Consider the following 19,042-nt stretch of genomic DNA (forward strand, 5'->3'; position numbering starts at 1 on the left):
ATGTCTAATTATGATTCCAAAGAAAAAAACTTCAATCACTGCTGCAGTCAAATGACAAAGAGTTGTGACACCTCAGAGATGATCTCAAGTGGTTTCTTACCTATGAAAGTCCAAGCCACAATAAATCTGTTGGACTCTAGGATGCCACTGCTGTTTTCATTATTGTTGGGAATACTATATTGTACAGAAGTGCTTTCCTTTCCTTCATCCTGCTTGCCTTCACAACCCGTAATTGTTTGGCTTTTTCTTCAATATTTCCCAGGTCTCAGTACTCAGCCTCATTTACAGGGCTGATGTGAGAATTCATAAGGTGATAAAAGCTTAATCTACCAATAGTAAGCATCGTAGTGAGCTGCTGGAAGCTCTTACTGCACATTCATGGCAAAGGCAAATAATTACAAATACATGGAGGCCTGTGAAGCCCCTCATTATAAGTTTTTTAAAGTAAAATAATTATTATTAACAATAAGGCCTAGCATGATATGCAGGAAGAATATTTATATTTGGCAAACACAACACTTAGTTCCTCTGCTGCTCAGCCCTCCTCTACCTCCTGTTAGCCTATTTATAAGGTTCTGGAAGGGACTATCAGCAATCATATTATTTTTTTAGGATGTTTAACTGCTACTTTGGTTTAACTCCAGTGGCTGGAAGACAAAAGACAGTTCACAAACAATCCGGGACTTTGAATAGTTTTTTCAGCGGTGTAGTTAACCAAAAGGAAGAGCCCATCCCCCGCAACTAATACTCAGACCTCCAGTCAGGGATAGACAAGTATTTCAAATTGTTAGCCATTAGTATCACATTTCTAAATGCAGAGACAATTGGCAAACACCTCAGATTTTTCCATGCCAAGGCTTAGGTAGGGCATTCTTATCAGATAAAGTAGCATCTGATGTTATACACATACTTCATTCCATCCCACACATACTCCTCCAAACCTAAATTCCAAAGATATAGGAGAAATTGATGGATATCTTCCTTTTCATTACAATTCAAGTAAGCCCAATTACAGTGCAATCTGAAGCATAGTTACTCCAGTCTAAGCCCTCTGCTTCGGATTGCACTGCTAACGATTAATGGGACTGCAGGAGAATTAAAGTTGGATTACACCGTCATAACTCATGTCCTGTTTCTTATTTGAACTACATAACACTATAACACATGGGAAGGAATTTATAAAACATTTTTTGCTAATGGTGTCCCACTAACAGATGAGCTCCACGTGAGGACCAAAGATCACCTCAGGAAAGCTCACAGCTTGTCCTCCAGTCCCTCTGATGGCAGCTATTTCAATATGAGAACAACCAGCCAGTCACAAGCCCTACTAGGGAATTGCCTTGCCTAATTTCCTGAAACATGGGTGGGTGACATATTGGGGAACAGTTCTCAGAAGGGCCATAGGTGGCTTCTCTGTTTCCCCTTCTTATGTTTTCTCCTTTTGATGTTTTCTTTAACATTAAAAAGCAGTTACAAGGGGGACTGGAGTTGTGATGCTGAGGGAAAGCCTTATTAAAACTCCCACATGTGCCATTTCCATATATTATTAACAGAGGCAGACTGGGAGACAAGAGTTCCATCCATCCCATAATAAGTGAGGGAGGGAGGAAAACAGGCTTGCCCCCTGCATGAGAACTGAGTACTCACAGTGGCAGCTTGCACCCACCTTGCATGGGCCACAGGCTCCTGCCAACTTTGCATGGGATGAGAGCCACCAGTTTAGCAGTGGTTCATGGAAGCTCCCTACCACTCCCTTCATGCAAAGTGAGGGTTACCCACTTGTGGTGGTAGCATCTCCTGCCTGCCTCTTGCAGGGCTGCCCTGTGCAAGGCAAGTGTCTCCTTGTTTGGGGCCAGGATGGCCCTGGTGGGGGTGACACCTCAAAATATTCACACACTAGAGTTTCCCCATCAGCCTTAATGGCCAATCCACTCCGACTATTAGCCATCGTAAAACAAAAAGGAAGGTATAACATGGGTTTCAGTCTTTTACAACTGTTGTCTAGGAGGGGCTATCCATTGGACTATGGACCTCCCACATAAAATGTAATTTGGCCTTGGTAGGTGGTAGGGTCCCACCTACCAATTCTATATATGTTTCTTTTAACTAGGCCCCATCCACACTCATTTACACCCCCCCTTCCTTTGGAGCTGCTCTAATCTTTCTTTCTGCTTTCCATTGACATGGTTTGTTACCTTGGAATTAACCTTACATATGAAATTATACGTCGTTCAATGCTAAATTGAGAGAAAGTCATTTTTCTTATAAAAGGGTACATTTGTGAAAACTGTATTTCCTCCTCCAATCATTTCGATCTGTTTTCAGAACACTGACTTTTTAAGGTCAGGGTTGTTGTTTTTCAATTGGTAATACTGTTGCCAAGTAGGCCCTCTCCCCTGCTTTGAAGCCTGCCATGAAATGTGTTAAAGTTTCCTGCGTTGCTGTTCCACTGCTACACACAGATCTGCCTTGCACGTGTGTTCTGATACACGTGTCAGTTTCCTGCCTGCTTGCTAATTACCCTGCTGCTGCAATAGACTGTGTAGTTTACTGACTCCATGTTTGGTTAACTGCACAAAGGACTCTTTTTCTGGGCAGCCCTGCCCTGACCTGTACCTGGACTTTCCAGTGTGTGTTTGGACTTTATTACAAGTGTGCCCCGTGCCTGCGTTGCCATCTGCCACGGACCGCGCCTGTTCCCTGCTTTGGACTGTGTTTTGTGTGCTGTTTCCCCTGCCTCCATGGAAGCCTGCCTCATATGGGCCCAAGCCGCTGCTAGCAGCCGGGCGCCTGCCGGGGAAACCTCCAGCGAGCCTGGCTAGGCGCTCCCTGGTCAGTTCCCGCCTGGAGCCTCCCATGGGTCGGTCCCCGAGCTCACCCTCGCTACCAGGCAGCCTGCTATCCAGCCCCAGCTATGCCCAGCCGGCATCCATGTTCTCAGGCAGCCAGAAGACCCAGGGAAGAAGACTGCTTTGAGAAGCCATTTCGGCGAAGCAGGCACACCACGTCCGCAGCGAGAGCACCTCGCCCCGCTCTGCATATCTTAGGAGCCGCCCCGGAGAAGGAACTAAGTGCCGACCATCCCAAGCACTTAGAGAATGCATCTCAAAGAAACCTCCGCATTCCAGAGCTGATGACATCAGGACAAGCCCTGTCCGCTGGAACATCCATTCAGCCCACTCGGATTTCCCCCTCCCTCTTTTGTCCCCACTTCCTGAGGGGTCACTTATCACAATCTGATTACTAAAGTGGCCCATACAAGCCATTCAGTGACCCATTAGAACCTTTGTTTTAATCTGTGGGAACCACCAAGTAAAGCACCAGCCCCAGGGTACGTTTTGGGGTATTTAAGCCGGTCCCTCAGACCGCATGGTGCGCGTGCCATCCTATCCAGAATCCCTTGCTGTCCGTCTGTGGTCCCAGTGCTGGCATTGGGCCACCTTGCTGTTGTGTCTCTGCTTCACTTCAGGATTGTGAGTATTCCCCACCATCGTTGGGAACCTGCTAATGCGAAAGTCTCTATATTTCATACTCTGTATCTCCTAGATCTTGTATGCTTTCTTGTGTGTATGTGCAAGTTCAGGCTTACGCCACACTATTAGTGAAATACACGTGTTTGGAAACTATTTGTAGTCTGCCTCTTTTTCACTAGAGTGTCTGGAATCAGGACCTCCGTAAACATAGGTTAAGATCCGCGCTAATTTTAGTTACAGACTGCTAAAGCTAATTTCCCCCATTAATAAAGAGCAGTTCTGGTAACAATACATAGCATATATTTGAAAGAACTACTAATCTGCAATGAATTGGCATGCTGGAGATGATGGTCCTTAGAAACAGCAAATGGGAATTTAGTGGGTTTCTATTGCATGGGGTTGAACAACACATTATTTGGTGTTTGGATTGTATCTACATTCAGAATGCTGTTTCATTAGAAGAGTTTACAGCCTTGTGTATATGCGAATGCATAAAACCACCCTTTACAGAATCAAACCATTGGTCCATCTAGCCTAGTCCATTGTCTGCTATGAGTTGTCGCAGCTCTCTTAACTCTCAAGCAGAGAAATGTCTTTTCCAATACATGTTACCTGTGATCCTTGAACTGGAGATGCAAAGGATTAAATGTGGAGGCTTATGCATAAAAAGCATTTGCTACCCTACTGAAATATGGGTCTCTCCAATGAAGGTATGTGCCATTTTAACTTACAGTATAGATGTAAATATTCCTTTTAGACTCACAAAAATCAGTTTGAGAGACCTATATGAACAAACAGGGATGGCTGCAATAAGGAGGAACCATGCCCTCTATTCCCCTTATGTTAACAGAGAGTCTTGTGCAGCAGTAGCACTACTAGTGGAACAGCTTAGAGAGGTAATTTTGCCTGCTTTTTCCTCTTCACTCTAACCCCCATCCCATGTACTTTTTTGTTCATCTGGATCCCCCCAATATCTGGCATCAAGTTTTCACAGGTTAAAAGGAACTGAGGCAGAAGGGGAAATATAGGGAAAATCTGTTTTCATGAGAACTTCATGCTCATCTTTTATAGGAGCCCACCCAATATCCCATCTGTTGCTTATTTGCTTTAATGGTTCTCTGCTCTTTATAAAAAAAGAATCATGTCAGCTGGTTATGATGTGAGTGGTTTACACATTCTACTGTTTTAACTATTGTAAGCCACTCTTAGAAAGTCACATTGATGGAGCAGGATACAAGTGTTTTAAATAAAATACATATACACTAAATACAGGCACTCTCATAGCTCTGATCCAGTCCTGTATCTTCTTTCATCCCACTTAACAACTGAACACTACCGTCTGAAGCATCAGCCTCTAACAATATCTAATGTGAGAGAGAGAGATTTGGAAAATAGACCAGGGGGGTTGTCGCTGCTTCCTGTCCTGCTTCCAGATATCCTAAAAGCTCTTAATCTATTACTCAGTGTGTGTATGAGAGAGAAGACACTGACAGCGCAAAAGCATAGTGTTCATACTCAAGTTGAGCTGCAGGTTTTTCTCACCTGCCCAGCTTTTGTGAACCTGGTAGAACTGATTTGTGAGATGATTAAGTATGAGGAATGCATTCTCTAGAAAAAAGCATGTAAAACTAGGTGTGCAGAATCTATGGTGTGGATCCCATACTTATTTCTATCAGGTGGAAGGGCACTCCCACCAGAGTAGGAGAAGAGATTTTTACCACTTCCCCCCTTCCACAGCAGATTTCCTACATTGCATTTATCTATCTATCTATCTATCTATCTATCTATCTATCTATCTATCTATCTATCTATCTATCTATCTATCTATCTATCTATCTATCTATCTATCTATCTATCTATCTATCTATCTATCTATCTATCTATCTATCTATCTATCTATCTATCTATACTCCTTTTTCTCCTCATGTGGGGCTGAAAGCAGCTTAGAATATTGTTTTTCCCGTCTCCATTTCCCCACAACAACCCTGTGAAGTAGGACAGGCTGTGAGTATGTGACAGTCTTAAGGTCAGCCAGTAAACTTCCATGATAGAACTGGGGTAGAAGTGAACCTAGGTCTCCAAGGTTTCTTGTCCAAAATTTCAGCCACTCTGTCATGCCATCTCTTAGGGCTGAACCCATGACTCTTGCTGGGTCACAGGGACAGAACGTTGGAGGTAGCAAAGGGGCTACAGCTTGGGGAAGGTGGAAGCGAACTATTCCATTAAGAGAACATCACTTGTAGTACTTTGGATCCAGCTCTATGTTTCTGCTGCTAATAAAAACCTAAACAATTAATGGATTGGTGCTATGAAGTGCCTCATATGCTTGACATGTGGTCAGTAATGCAGGAGGAAAATAGAGAACCATCAAATTTATTCATGCATTTTTTAACGTTTGTATTCTGGGTCCATGGTTCCCACTCTGTGAAATCTGTAATGTAAAAATTGACCTTTTAATAAAGAAAAGACTTGGACCAAGCCCCATATGTGTATAGAGAGAGGGGTCACAGAGAAACTGTTACTGGCTAAAATAATCTAGATCAATGATGTTTTTAACACTTTCAAGTTAAGCACTTCAAGATGATAACTGGTACTTTTAGCTGTGGCTTTCACCTAAGATTTCTACAGGAGTGTTTGGTCTAGGAGAACAATGGCATTTGTTTACTACAAGCGCTTGCCTGCTTATTTGGAAAGAAATTCTTATTCATTGCAATAATGAACGTCCTTCAGTTTAGCTCTATATACTAAATAGAGGACACACAATTATCACCTTACCTAGATTATCAATCTGAACTTTCTATAATTTTTTTTACTACAATTAACATTTTATAACAAATATAACCAAAAAGAACATTTTTACTGAAACTAAAAAGAAAATTCATTGGGAACAAAGTCAAATTACAAGTTTTTGGAGAAACGTAACATTGACAAGATTTCTGATGCAGAGAGGCCAGCTTCTTTTGCAGCTTAAATAATTTCTGCTTGGGCTGCTCTTCATCTGGTATATGCTGAGAAAGGAATATGCACATTTGGCAGCAAATTATTGCTTTTTCATACTCAGGAAATGGAAACAGCTATTACTGTCAGTTGGGGCAACAGGATGATTAACTTTAAAGACAAACCAAGAGCACAGCAAAATACCAGCATCCCTGAAATGCATGCCCTAGGCATGCTTCTGCACACGGGCCCCCACATAGAGGCTGATACTGCGTGGCTCATTCATTTGTTCAAGAAAAGAAATTACATTTTCGACACAATCCTGCTATAGGGGTGATAATACTGGCTGTATAGTAATGCTAAAACTCTCCAAATTATCAAAGAGATTTGGATACTTGATTCTAAAAAAATTTAAATGGAAAATGAGTTGAGATTTTTTAAAGTGAAGGGAATTTGTGCTTTACCGTCACTTAGCTGCTTGTGAAAATCCCCTCCATTCTCTCACCACAGCTGAGGTGGCTTTACAAATCTTAGCCCTTATTTGTACTGTATTATCCCACTCTGAAAACCCAGGACTATGGCTCCATTTAAAAAAATCTGTAGAGAGTATCTTGGGTTTCGAGAGAGGCAGATAAACATTCAAACCCTGCTTACCACCACAAAGCTAAATGGGTCAGACGTGATCTCTTTTAATCTACCTCAGAGAGTATTTGCAAAGATGGAAAAGCACTTTATTCCTTGAAAAATGCCATAGAAATTATTACTAATATTGAACTTATTGTTTTAATTCAAGGAAATGCTTCCAACAAATTAAAAACTTATATGATGTTCTTTGCCAAGCAAGAATATAGATCAGATTTTCACTCTATCTCAACCCATTTTCCCCGTATAGAATCCTGCCCCATCTCACACGGCATTTGTACATAAGGTCCTATGATCCTTTTCTGGGTACTCATCAGAAAAGCTTACTGGATTCAACTCTTTATCAAGAAATCTGGAAGTTTCTTAGCAATCCCATGGCTGACTCACTGTGAACCATGGATATAAATAAGCCTTGCTTATGTTATGATTTTCAGGAATTACTTGTGGGAACACTCCTGCAAAACTGTACTATTGATAGCAACCCTGAGACCATTCTGGCACATTAGCACAAATTCCCAGGTCCAGAACACAGATGGCCTGTACAATTTTCACAGCTAACTGTCATCATACTGTTAGCTAAGGAAGATATATCTGCATGATCACAAAATATCTGGCACGAGTTATAACATCTTGCTATATCCATCCTGCTCAGAGAGGCACAAATGATTCTTCCTCCTGCTTTGGCCAAAATGGTAACATGACAGTACAAAAGTATAGGATGCCACAAGCGCAGCCTGAAGAGAATCCCACAGTGGCCTGGAGTTAAACTAGAAGCACAATTCCTAGTGAAACTCCATTGCACTTAATGGTATTAGCCTAGACTAGAGAACTGTATCAGCGCTGGAACAAAGAGGACCGCACTCTCTAACAGCTCCCAAGGTGATCAATCTGTTACATAATTGTTGCAGAAATCCAAACATCCTCCCACTTACCAGCATCTCTGTTGTGAGGAAATAACATTTTTTGCCACAATTACTGCAGTGCTTTATCCCAGGGAAAATGCCATTTCCCCCCCTGCAAGCATCCCTATTTCAATAGCGAGTGCTGCTGTGTGGACTGGAGTTGTGTGATTGTCATGGCCACCATGGAGCGTGATGATGAACAATACAACAGCTTGCCATGCTGTTTTGTGACCTTTTAAAAAACATCACTTTTTTCAAACACCCCGCAACTGATCAGAGGCTTAGCACTCTCCACTGTATTATTTCATTGTGGAATGCTCAAGCAGCTCTACAAAACAAAACAATAAATGAAGAAAAACAGCAGAAATACCTGCTTCCCCATAGCACTGCCCCACCAGTTCATAAATCAGTTTTTGCTTTCCTTGTTCAAATATCTTTATTTAGTTCTGTGGGTGTTGTGCCCTCTCTTCAGTACACATTTCCCAAAGTTTAAAAATAACAAGACCTGTGAACAGGCTTTCTGTCCCCCACACCCTTCTCACAGTGCTGAATACCCAGCCTCCCATGAATTACAAAGGAGTGGGATACAGTGCAGCCAATGCTGTACCAGTGCTAGCACAAGCAGCAAAAAAACAAACTTTTTGATTCATCTGGAAATGCCTTCCAAAAGCTTTACAGGATACAGGAATAATACAGAAGATAAAGATATCACTCTCTGCTTCTTGCCAGTGAAGAACATTCTTGACCTAAATTGCAGAGAACACTTTTGCTTAAAGCACATGAAGTGGCTATTCAGTTTCTCTTAGGAAGTGGCTCCTCTTTCCAGAACAGCTGCTGGGGCTAAAGAAGTAAGTATGTTTCACAGGGTTTATGGATAACATGAAATCTGCCCAGAATACAGGCATATTTACTAAATGCCTAGCTAACTTGTACTGATTTTATGACAGTAAAGCATTATTTAGAATTCAGTCTCTTCTTGTGCTATAGTTAAGAGCTGTGATCCTTTTTAACATGACTAAAGCTCCTGACAATATGACGTTACATTCCATTTTCATTTAGCTAATGTCGCTTCTGAATTGACAAAGATATGAAATTTCCCACTTCCTAGAAATTCTTTGAAAATTAGAATTGTTTGAGACACAGCAAATCACATTCTTCCCCCCCCCCCAATGACCATTCAAAAATGATGGATAGGTGGTGAATAGGCAGTGATCTTGTCACATAAAATTAATATGCCTTGGTTTTACTTTGCAATAGACTCTTGGCACTAACTGCTATTGTGTGGTGTGATATAAAGACTTATTAGTTACTGTTTCAGAGTAGATACTTTGACAATGTGATTCCAGTGATCAGGAAGACTTCAGCAGCGGGTTACAACTTGGTTAGATGTCAGCAGAGAGTCTGCGTCCATCCAACTCACCATTTGGTAAACACTGCCTATGTTAGCTCAACATTAGCTTGCAACCAATACTCCATCCATCAATACTGGAGCATGCAGAGTCACAGAATGGCTGGTTTGTGTTGGAGATAAGGTCAAGTGCTAAGATGGAAATACTTTGATCAGTGATTTGGACCAAATGATTCTGCTTGAGGGAGCAGGAAGAAGTTCTCCCTTAGTGTTGATGAAACCATGGCAATGGCTTCTGAACTAGTAGATGCTCCATGTGAAATGCCAGGTCAGCTGAGGTCAGCTGAGAAAACCACCAAAAAGAGTTCCTAGCTAGGTGAATGGCTCAAAGAAGACTGTTGAGAGAGTAGATACTTTGACAACAGACAATGCTGCTGCTGAATGCCAGGTCAGACTGTTGTGGGGCGTACCATACACATGTTAGGTCTCTCATACCACCAATTTAAAATTTGCTTGCATATAATGCAATAGTCATATGCAAGTGAGCAATACTGAATTTATGTACTTTCAAAACTGAAATAGAAATGCTTTGTAATTTTTCTCTCCAAAGATTTTCTTTCCAAACAATTTAGGTCACAGTGCACACACAGCTGAATAAAACATATTCAGTGTTAAGCATTTTTACACGTAAGTGATATGTTTATTGGGCCTTACAGTGCAAACTAAGGAAAGAAAAGAGAAACTTCTGTTCTAGTCGAAGTGGGGACTGCTCTAGAAGAGTTGAACTGTGACACACACACACCCCAAAACAAACTGAAATTACTGTTTTGGGGTTATGAGTAGCTGAATACTGAAATTGGCAGAGGTCACCAAAATGGGTGCACAATTACATTTCAGACAAACCAAAAGTAGAGAGACTTTCCTGAAGGAGTAACTGGGGAAGCAAACTACTCTGCATGAGAAGCTACTGCATTCAAAGTAATCAACAGCCACTGAATTTGTGGACCAAAAGGACTAACATCCACTGGTATGATCTCCAGATACGATGTGGACCTGATAAAAATCACCTATCCTTCCTCCATTAAATCCAAAGCATCCGGCTAAGAAGAATCAATATCCCACCCTTTCTAGGTAAATAACTGAGGAAGTTGTGAACTGGGAAGTTTAACGGGGTCTGAATGAAAAGTCCACAGAGAGAGATGATAAAGAGTATCGGATTTCTGGTGAACACAACTGCTGTTCGGAATTCTGTTCCCCTAGGGCTGATGCAGTTCCATTCCAATACTCCCATTTCCTGAGTATCTCTCCAGATCTAGGCAAGCCAACAGGCCTTGTTGCACATTCATACTTCTAAATATACAGCACAGCAACATTCACCTCTTTCAAGCAGGTGCAGCATTTCTTGTTTAGACTGAACAATGAAACCCAAGTAGCAAAATAAGGAAAGACTGCAAAGTCAGCCTGGCTCCATGGCAAAGCAGAGAACAGACCCCAGTTTTTCTCAGTGCAGATACTGTGACATGTGCAATGGGCCGATCATCCTAAACTGAGCTGTAGAAAGACCCTGTGTGTGAACTGGTGAAAAACCAATTGCCTGATGTCCCGCAACATTTGTTCTGACTGTTGCTCCATCCAGCTGAGTAATCTGCAGATTTTGCCTCCTCCTTAACATTGCACTCGTCACATTCCAGTCTGAGGTCTCTGACATGGCAGCTACTACATGGTCTTTCACATCCTTAATGCTGGGAGCTCAGCTCCTCTGCATATGCTGTCTGTCTTGTGAGCACGGCTGGCATTTTTAATTTAGTCAATTTTCAGCTCTGCTTGTTCCTGTGAGATGTGTGTCAGGGCTGTTTTCCTTTTTAATATGTGAACACACTGAACTATTCTGATTTATCATAAGAATGTGACCCTCCCTGCCTATCTTGTTAGAAGAGCTGCTGCAGAATTAAATTTCTGTTTTTGCTTTGCCTTCTGCTTAGCTAATTTCTGCAGGTTATGCACTAGCTTTTTCTTGCTTACCTGATAATGAATCAGGGTGTTTAACCGCTTCCAGTCACCCTCAATCTTGGTGGTGATATCTTCATCCTGAAGGACCACACGTGCTATTCGGCCTTGACGCCATTCTGAAGAGGAAGCAAGACTATATATGGCAGTCAAAGTTACAAAAATAGATTTCTCAATACAAAATACGTTCTAAGAACATAAGCAGAGCCCTGCTGGATCAAACCAGTGGTCCATCTAGTCCAGCATCCTGTTTCTCAGAGCAGCCAACCAGTTTCCTTGGAGGCCAATACAAATGGAATAGAGGCCCTCATAGCGTTGGCTATAAGATGTTTGCTGCCTCTGCACTTAAGGGTTCCCTTAGTCATCATGGCTAATCGCAATTGATTAGCCTATCCTCCATGAATCTGTCTAATTTATTCTTAAAGCCATCTATGTTTGTGGCTACTGCTATATCCACTGGCAGCTAATTCCACAATAATTGAGTAAAGAAGTATTTCCCTTTGTTTATCCTGAACTTATTGCCCATCAACTATGTTGGGTGCCCCTATAGGAGAGGGAGAAAAGCTCTCTCTCTATTTTCTCCACCCCATGCATAATTTTATAGATCTCTATCATGTCCTCCCTTAGTTGTCTTATTCTTAAAATGAAAAGTTCCAGACTGTTTGGCCATTCCCAGAATTGTACACAGTATTCCAAATGCAAGTTAACAAGAGCATTACAATATTGGCTGTTTTACTGTTGACCCTTTTCCTAATAATCTCCAGCACAGAGTTTGCCTTTTTTGTGATTGCCACACACTGGGTAGAAATTTTTGTTGAGCTTTCTACTACAACCGCAAGATCTCTTTCTATCTCTGTCAAATTTCTACCCAGTGTGTGGCAATCACAAAAAAGGCAAACTCTGTGCTGGAGATTATTCAGACACCATTAACATGCATTTTAGGATTTTTTTTCTGTAAAAGGTTACTTTCTTCTTCTTTTCAATCCTGCACAATTGCAGTTGATACTGCAAGTATAGTTTGGTTTCATGCAGCTGAGATAAAACTAATCCTAAGGTTGGAAAGGTGCCTGTCATATCCAAGTTGCCTTCATGAACACCAATAGAAGGCTTCCTAAAGGAGTTTTGCAAAGTTGGACTATGAATAGTATAATAATATCAAAAGGCTGCATATTTTAAAGATAATACAGTAAGGTACTATTTGACTTATCTTGCTCAAACACTGGATTATATTTTGAATTATCTCCTCATTCTTCTATATTAGGTTTAGCATATATAAATAAATACTGTATACATGGGAACTATAATCCATGCTAATTATAAACATACAGAATCATGCTGATCACCAGAAAAAAATAAAAAGCAATAGTAGGGTAATACCCTAATTAGGAACAACTAAAACAGCACAGAGTAATGAGCAAAGTATTGAACTCAGTAGAACTCTTATTCAGGCCAAAGGTTAAACAAAAAGGAACAAAAAAATGGGGAACAGAAAAAAATCTTCAGTTTTTTAAAATCTTATCATTTAGCCCGAAGAATAATTCTGTTGAAGTTAAATTGGCTCAACGCTCTTTGGAGGTTTAGTTTCAGTGTTTTCAAACAGTACAATACAATGTGATAGATGTCCTCAGACAGCTTCATATATGCCCTAGCTCCCTCTCAGACCTTCCGGTGAAAGAAAGAGTGAACAACCTACAGTTATTTATAAATACGGTTTTTTTAAAAAAAAAAATGTCTTGCCATTTTTGTCCACATTTTCTGAATGTAAATTTTCACAAAGATTATGGCAGTTGTAGCCCTGCCCCCCAGCCAGCATCATTTAATTACTTGATCTAATCATCCATGATCATTGGAGGCTTAATCCACCTATTGTGCAGGCATTAAAGCACCTACAAGGCAGAAGTAAACGTAACTCCACTATCACGTCTACTGTGTAGCTGCAGAGCTGTTCAAGTGAGCAGGAAACAAAGCTGCCTGGCAAGGAGATCCGAGGCTCAGTTCACCTGTTGAAAATGGTATGTCTGCCTTTGCTGCAAAGTTCTCAGCATCCCTAATCCTAATAAAGGTTTCTTACTTTGGGATTTGATCTAAACATGAACCATTGTCTCCTCGAATATGGTAAACATCTCAAGGGGAATCCTGACACTACTGAGCCCTAAGCCCTTCGTTGGGAGGGCGGAATAGAAATCCAAAGAAAATAAATAAAAATAAAATAAATACTCCCTCTTGCCCAAACCCTCTATCTTTTCACATGACAAGAACACTCCTTACCTAAATCCATATCAACAGCTCGTGGCCTTTGTGAGTATGGGACATTTTTATACACTGCATCAAGAATCTTCTCTTTGACCTGAGTGATGGTATCGCAGTTGAGCACTTTCACAGGAATCTCAGGACTGTTCTCATTGTCGGGATTCACACAGTTTAAGATCTAGAGAGAGCAGATATTAATAATATCAATCTCATCCCAGGAGGGGTAGGAAAAATATACCAATAAAAATTTTCATCATACAGTGGAGGCATTTTTAAACCACATAATCTCCATGAATATCTACTTAATTCCAACATTTTAGTGCTATTTAAATTGGGAGGCCGGCATAGTAGAAATGAGGGCAATCATTTTCTATTTCACAATTTCAGGCCTGGAAATATGAACAGATAATAATTACATTTGGCAAATGTACAGATACTGTGTCTATTTCTTACACAGATGTATAATAATTAAATATATTATTTCACATGGATCAAGTACACAGTTCTTTTGAAAGTAGACATGGGCACGAATGGAAAAAAACCCCGAACACCCTGTTCGTCGTTCAGAGACATCCACGAACAACAAACAATGAACATGGACGAACATGGACTGTTCCCAGACGTGTTCATTGTTTGTTGTTCGTGGGGGCCAGAACCACCCTTACCCCCAACCCATCCCCCACTTAGCCCCCCTCCCCTCAAACCCACTTACCTGGCCCTTTAAAGATCCCTTTAAACTATCAACTGGTAGGCGGCCAGGGGGGATTCCCCCCTGCCCCCTGCCAGCTGATAGTTTAAAGGGCCCTTTCCTGCCTCGTGCAAGGAGCAGGGCCCTTTAAACATCCCACAAACTGACCTTCCCAATGTCCAATACCCACCAAATTTGCAGGGAACATTGTCCCCACTGTCCCCAAGTTTCAGAGAGATTACACCCCGGGAAAGGCATGATCCACGGGTCTCCCCGTTGGCTGTCATTTTCTCTTCACAGTGGCAAAAACGGGACTCTCTGCTGGAAGTACTTTGAAGGGTTAAAGCCAGAAGGAAAGCCAGAAGGAGTTCAGACAGAGTCCAGTCCCTCCCTGCCCCCGGTTGCCAAGGGGATTTATTGCAGCAGGCGCCAGACTGTCTGGCGTGCCCAACGGCTGCTGAAGGCAACAAACAAGGCTTTTAATGACCACCTGTTCGTTTAGGAGGGGGCCTCACGAACGGCTTGCTTGCGAACAGCAGATTGGGCTGTTCGTGGTTTTTTTCTGTTCGTAATGCTGTTCGTGCCCATGTCTATTTGAAAGCCAGGTTTGCCTCTTCAGCTGTGATGAACATGTATTCAATAAAGCATTGCCAATGATACTTCAGCCTCCAAAGTTTTAAGTTTGATGGTGGGACTTAATTAAGATAATTTATGCCTATTTCCAGCTAGTACTTACTCTAAGATTTACAAGGATTTGTCCTATCTCTGAAAGTGATCAAATAGCATAAAACTGTAAGAATCATTTTTCTATTAATTTTATTCACAATGATGTTCCATGCTGCCTGACAAGGCCTCAACTTTTTTTTATGAACAAGCCTGTCTTATGCTCAGAATTTGCCATGGTGATTCATCTTGGAAAAAGTCTATTATACTACAGATTAGAAGAGGGGGAAACTTGCCATCTAGCCTCCCTGCCCAACCCATGTCCTGCCTGGGGCTCTAGTACGTTGCATGTTCCCCATGTCAGTTGATGGCTAGTGGCACAGCATAAATTGTTCAGGGAAAGCACCCACTCACTAGAGTTTTGTACTCAATTTGCTGCCGGATCAGCTTGTCCTCGCTCAGGGAATAACGCGCCTCTCCCGTAATAGCATCGATTGGGCCTTTCTCCATCTGTTGCTTGATGGCACAGTACAGCATGAAGAGTGGTTCCCCAGCACATTCCTGTTTGACACAGAAAAGGATAAGACTTAGGTAAAAGCAGAGCTCATCTGAGGTAGACAAATTGTGGCACACAAGTGTAATTTTAAAACAGCTCTATAATTTTGATTTTTTATTTATCTAGCCTTTCTCCACACTGTCGCAATGGTGACCTCTTGATTTGGCTCCACAAGAAATTTGAAAGGCTAAGGTAATCAGCAAGAACTATGTTACCATGAGCAAGGAAAGGGATTAAACTTGACATAATAGACATTGTCTTACCTTTAGGAATTTATGAAGGAGGAAAGCAAACCAGTTAGTCAGCATCTTCTCGGCCACTGACTCAGTCCTGGAAATAGAGATGTTTTATTTAAAAACAATAGATAGCATTTGCTCATTATTGTATCACAAAGAGAAGCTGTAAAATCAAGCTGCTGATTAGATGAGTTTTACCCCTTGTATTAAATCAAATAATATTAGCCCTCCATACACCCTCTTCCTTTTTTTTCTACAATAGGACACTATACTACCGCCAGGGCGCCAAAGCAGTACAAAAGTACAGATGACACCGAGCAGGAGAGTTCAAATGATGTGACATTCCATCATACAACATGTTTGTGAAATTTCTGACTGATTTTTTAAAAATTCTGTTTCTTAACAAAACAATGAAAAAAAACTCCCAGCAGCAGTAGAAAATACACTAAGAAACAGAAAACCATCTGCTGTTTTAAAAAATCGTACAAATAAATCGTGGAATTCCTCATAAAGATGTAAACGACAATCTCTTAAAAGAGAATGAAAGGGTGCAGCCTGATCCTATGCATGTTTCCTTAGGATGCATTTATGCGTTTAAATGTTTATATCCTGTCTTTCTCTGAGAACTCATGGTGGCTTTCAGGTTGCAACACTCCCACCTCAACAACAACAGTATCAGGAACACATAATATCCTACAATCTTTTGTCTACCACAAAGGCCACTACATCATTAGTACCTCCCCAAGGCCCTCTAGAATTAGTCACTTTTGTACACCTTAGAAAAAAAAGGCTGGGTCTAGGATCACTCCTAAATTCTTTACTTAATCTGTTAAAACGTGCTTAATCTCATCCAAGACTGGCAAATTACCAGTTGCCATAGTCTTTGCCTTCTCAAGCAGTATTGCATCCATCTTGCCTTTCAGTTTGTTCACCGTCAACCACTTGACCACAGCTTCAAGGCACGGGTTCAAAACACCTGCAGCAGTTTCCAAAGATTTAGAGTCAAAGATTTAAATAGAGAGTCAGTCCCAAATTACTACCTTGAATAATTTTGCTGGACACAAGTCATCTGATACAATGACCACAGAGGAGAACAATCTAGACCATGTTCTGTCTGATCTTTGTACTATTCAGGATTGCATACAGCAATTCTTCCATCAGGCTCTCATCTTGGGTGTAGTGGTTAAGACTGGTGGAACTCTAACCGGGTTTGATTCCCCACTCCTCCAGTTGAAGCCAGCTGGGTAACCATGGGTCAGTCTCAGCTCTCCAGAGCTCTCTCAGCCCCACCCACCTCACAGGGTGATTGCTGTGGGGATAATAGTAACAGATTTTGTAAACCGCTCAGAGTGGGTGTTAAGTTGTCCTCAAAGGTGGTATATAAATCAAATGTTGTTGTTATTATTACTGGTTGAACTAGCAGCTAGTGTAGAGAGAGAATATATTTCTATACACATACACTTAAAGGTTAGATGCAGGATTTGGAAGTTTAGATAGTCTTAGAGTTCATTTATTCAGAAGAAAATCCTACTGTATTCAATTCCAAGGAATCAGATATGTGGCTAGGATCACAGCCTTTATAATTAACATCAGCTGGATGGGGCAAGTATATATCTAGTTATTGGCCATATGAAGGCAAGTCAAGGAGTTTTATATTATCCCCCAAGGGTTGTTGTAAATGTTGCTTTGAGTTCCATGGAGGAAGGGTGGGATACAAATGAAATACTTAATAATAGTAATTATGAGGAAGCATTAATTTCCTGCGTTTAGGATCTAAGAGAGCCTTGCAAATGTGACTGCAACGTGTTCCAGAAAGAAAATTTTAAAAGGACAAGAAACATTGACTTTAATGCTAAAGTTTATGAATGCTACATGGCCCCAATCTTAATTTTTGATCATTTGGAATCAAAAAGTCAATCTGGTGTTCTTGTCCTCTGCCCTGCCCCTCCCACACTTTCAGTCAGAAGTAAATGGAGATTGCTCATGAACTGAGTGTTGTAACAAAGCCCAGCTGACAGCCCATCAGCAGCCCCTTCAAAGGGGTTGCCTTGTGGAGCTGTGACTCTTCACTCGGGGTGCAAATTATACCCTGTGGTTCAGTAAATCACTGGAATTTGTGGCTGCTGGCAATCAAGGACAGAAAAATGACAATGGCAAGGGAAACTGGAGATTGTATTGTCGAAGGCTTTCACGGCTGGAGAACGATGGTTGTTGTGGGTTTTCCGGGCTGTATTGCCGTGGTCTTGGCGACCTGGAGATTTCTCAAGGGCCACACCCAGCACTAGCTCCCCTCAAATTTACCCAAGATTATTTCTAATTTAAACACAATGGTTCTTAATGATAGTTTTAAATATGTGCTCCGCAGGATTGCTAATTTTTCTTCAAAGAGACACCATCTCTTTTCTGGAGATGGAGAAGGAAGATTTTGAAAGATACATCAAGGAAAGGAAGAGCGCTCCTGTTCTTTCTCACTACAGTGCTGTTCAAAGAGCAGCTGCAGAGCAGTGGACAAGATGCTTCATTTATTTCTGGCTGTGACAACTTAAAACATGCTGCAGATGAATCTTTTACAAGTCAAGCTGGTCTCTTCAACAGATTTTCTTCTATTAGAGGCTGGCCAGTGGTGATACCTATTTGTTTTACCACATAACAAAACATATTACTATGTACCATTCAGCTGTGTGTTATCCTGAACAGTATTCCTCTGGACTGACTTCAAGAGAGCGTACAATGATTTAGCAGGAACCCTTCTTAGCAGATTTACTAGAGGTCCATAAAATGCTTTCTTCCTGCATGATCGTATATTCATTTATAACTATCAGGGCAGACTATTTTTCAAGTAGTGTTTCATGTATAGATCCTTGCTCCTTGATGAGTGAAAATTAGATTCGGAAGACTGTTCATTGTAGAGAAAGTGGAGACGCCATCATTCAGTGGGAGAGGAAATGATTTGCATGTTCTGGCTCATCCATTTAAAGGACTGCAGATGGCAGGACTGGGAAAGATCTGTGACTGAGGGCAAGTGTGAACATTATTTTCTTGACACCTCAATTAATGTTCAAGTGCAATAATGTTAGGCAGGCTCCCATGTTGTGCTGATCAAAGTTTAAATCAGATTTAGTCTTACAATGCTTTACCCCACCCCCCCTATAAAACTCTGGGACCAGGAAACCAAATTTTATATGCAGAACAGATTGTTCAGATTTGCTGGGTCTACTTTAATTTGAGTATCTCTGCTCTGCTGGAATTGACTAGGTTTTCCATTCCCCCAGTGGGAGTGGGGGGATCATCTGCTCCCAGCCCTCACCCACCACAACCACCACTCATCTGGCCGGGGGGG

The 19,042-nt window shown here is 41.4% G+C and overlaps 1 protein-coding gene across 1 annotated transcript in view; it reads right to left on the reverse strand.

Moving 5' to 3' along the window:
• The window catches only part of PLXNA2 (plexin A2), a 546,864-nt gene that overhangs the window by 26,081 nt on the left and 501,741 nt on the right, over nucleotides 1-19,042 (reverse strand). Inside the window, exons 22-25 of the mRNA XM_054980080.1 lie at nucleotides 15,730-15,796; nucleotides 15,325-15,471; nucleotides 13,578-13,737; nucleotides 11,325-11,428 (exon numbers count right to left, since the gene is read on the reverse strand). Coding sequence (XP_054836055.1) covers nucleotides 11,325-11,428; nucleotides 13,578-13,737; nucleotides 15,325-15,471; nucleotides 15,730-15,796 — 478 coding nt within the window. The remainder of the gene's footprint in view (nucleotides 1-11,324; nucleotides 11,429-13,577; nucleotides 13,738-15,324; nucleotides 15,472-15,729; nucleotides 15,797-19,042) is intronic.

The sequence above is a fragment of the Eublepharis macularius genome, chromosome 5, assembly GCF_028583425.1.
Source record: "Eublepharis macularius isolate TG4126 chromosome 5, MPM_Emac_v1.0, whole genome shotgun sequence".
Lineage (NCBI taxonomy): Eukaryota > Metazoa > Chordata > Lepidosauria > Squamata > Eublepharidae > Eublepharis > Eublepharis macularius.